Source organism: Micromys minutus, assembly GCF_963924665.1.
Source record: "Micromys minutus genome assembly, chromosome: 7".
NCBI lineage: Eukaryota > Metazoa > Chordata > Mammalia > Rodentia > Muridae > Micromys > Micromys minutus.
The window spans coordinates 71,739,066-71,741,923 of NC_137976.1; the positions used below are offsets into that span (position 1 = coordinate 71,739,066).

A 2,858-nucleotide genomic window follows, 5' to 3' on the forward strand; every position below is an offset into this window, starting at 1 on the left:
AAGGGCCAATCTATGGCAGATTATATCACAATCTGCAGCAGACCATTTCAGGAGGATCCCCTGTGAGTTATTAGCTTGTCCCATTATGGCTCCTGACAGCTCAGGAGTGCAATTTTGCTTTTCTAAGAATGCATTCACGTGTAGATTTTAGTAAGAAAAAAACTCCAGAATTTTCCACAAAATATGTTGAATTTTCTCTCCTCTAAGGAACCTTAATCCCACTTAACTATATAGGGAGTGACACCACCAACAGGCATGCTACTGTGAGGCAGGGCAAAGCCCATGAACCCTCAGCTCTACATAAACAGCTACAAGAAAGTAAGGAGTACTGAGAGCTGGAGCAATATTCTTCTCCAGAGAAGAATTCACTGGTTGTTTATGCAATACCAAATGATCATTTCTGAAGTCAAACATACAAGTATTATATACGCCTAGCACATTGTATTTATTAACCAGACCCCAGCCTTTGCAAAACTACAATTTTTAAAAAAGAGATCATAAATGAATTTGAAAATGATCAAGGAGGGGTTTGAAGATAAAAAGCAGAAAGGGGGAAATGATGTAATTATATTATAATGCCAAAAATATTTTTAAGACATGGAAAGATATAACTGACTCCAAATCACTGGGGGTTGGGTGTCTTCTGACCCCTTCTTCACCCCCACATCATGTGGACATATGCAAGTTTGTCCATACATATTAGTAACTAAATGAAATAAAAAGCAAATAACAGAAAGCAGTAAAGGTTATATAGTTTGTAAGATGTTGATATATAGCTGCGCTTAAAACTAGAAGGGAACTAGTTTGACATTTAAAATATAAAAAGGAACATTCCACACTAAAGACTAAAACTTTTTAGAACTACCACAACAAAAAATGTACTTGTAGAACACATCCACTCTGAAACTCGATATGAGGCCCTTGATGGTGAAGAGAAATTACAAATCAAATAATCTTATTATGCAAGTTTATAAGTAACTCCAAGATTTAACAACTTTTTCATAATTAAATAACCATCTCTTTGTAGGTAACGAAGGAGGAGATATGATGGAACATTGGAACTACACTTTCAGCGCCGACTTCATTCTCTTGGGACTGTTCCCTTATTCAAAGACAAGCTTAGTTTTTTTCTCATTTATATTTTTCATTTTTATTATGACTATAACAGAAAATACCCTCCTGATCCTCCTAATCCATAGGGATTCTCGACTCCACACCCCAATGTATTTCCTGCTCAGTCATCTCTCCTTCATGGATATCTTGCACATTTCCAACATTGTTCCTAAAATGATTGCTGACTTTTTCTCAGGGAGAAGAACCATTTCCTTTGCAGGCTGTGGCTTCCAGATATTTCTGTCCCTCACCTTGTTTGGTGGTGAGTGCCTTCTCCTGACAGCCATGTCCTATGATCGATATGTGGCCATCTGCCACCCACTTCGCTACCCTGTGCTGATGAGAGATAACTCCAGTGGGCTTCTGGCTGCATGCTCCTGGCTGGTGGGGATCCTCAACTCCATAGTACACACAGCTTTTGTACTCCATTTTCCCTTCTGCCACTCAAGGGCCATTGATCACTTTTTCTGCGAAGTCCCTGCCATGTTGAAGTTGTCATGTGTAGACACAACACACTATGAGCGAGGAGTTTATGTGAGTGGTATTATTTTTCTGCTAATCCCATTTTCCATAATTTCTATTACTTATGTGCAAATTCTCCTTACTGTTTTCCAAATGCAATCATCAGGGGCCCGGCAAAAGTCCTTTTCTACCTGCTTATTCCACATGGTTGTTGTCATAATGTACTATGGGCCATTCATTTTTACATATATGAGACCTCGCTCATATCACACTCCAGGACAGGATAAGTTTCTGGCAATATTCTACACCATCCTGACACCGACACTCAACCCTATAATCTACAGCTTCCGGAATAAAGATGTCCTCATGGCTGTGAAAAACATAGTCCAAAATAATTTTTTGAATAAAAAATGAATAGAAAAATGCCTCATATTTGTGTTTTGTAAACTCACTTTCTTAGCTTGTTTCACACACATTGCTTCAGTGTAATGTGTAACTGTACCCAGACATCTATGTATATACAGGTGCCCATGGTAAAGTCTTGCTTTGCTGCAGTAAGTCAATAGTAACATGTTATCTAAGAAGTCAGAATATTTTTTAACGCATTTATAGAACGTATTGTGGAATTATGTGTGACAATTGCTCTATTTATTACCTGCTTAATCTGTATATTAATTGTATGTCATCAGAGATGACCATTTGGATAACTATTTTGTGTGTTCTTTCCTGGGGAAGACTAGGGTTTTTTTTTCCTTCGTTATTATCATCCCTGAGTTTTCTTAAGTTCTTTGTAGGGTTGAGTTTTCCGGGTCTTTCCCACAAGTTCCCTGACATGTATATTATTATCACTGTTGAGCTTATATTTAGGTAGTCATTCTTGTACAGGGTTCCAAGCTGATTAGTAAAAGTAAAACAAGAGTAATGTGTGTGTGTGTGTGTGTGTGTGTGTGTGTGTGTGTGTGTGTATAATATATATGTTCCTGCATCTGGTATATATTTTAAATTATGATTTATGATTTCTAATTTGTGTATCTATGCATATATAATTTAAATAACATCTTCTAATGCTTTCCTCAAGAGCCATAGTCTCTCTAGTAAAACCCCCAATTCAGGTATGAGAATTTCTAGTTTATATTGTTGATCAGGGATGTCCAAGAGAGTCTCAAAACATTATAGAATATTTGATTAATGCAGTGATGTGGGTGGTAAGTCTTTGTCAATAGAAGTTAGGGCTTCTATTGCTGTAAAACATGACCAAAGTTGACTTGAGAAACACGTTAAGG

The 2,858-nt window shown here is 37.2% G+C and overlaps 1 protein-coding gene across 1 annotated transcript; it reads left to right on the plus strand.

The window, feature by feature from the left end:
- Positions 1 to 1,044: 1,044 nt before the first annotated feature.
- Positions 1,045 to 1,989, plus strand: LOC308422486 (olfactory receptor 2AJ1-like; the record flags this gene model as incomplete). The annotated part of the gene is made up of 1 exon (XM_080919099.1): positions 1,045 to 1,989. One exon carries the CDS (start codon positions 1,045 to 1,047, stop codon positions 1,987 to 1,989), a length of 945 nt encoding a protein of 314 aa, XP_080775225.1.
- Positions 1,990 to 2,858: the final 869 nt, after the last annotated feature.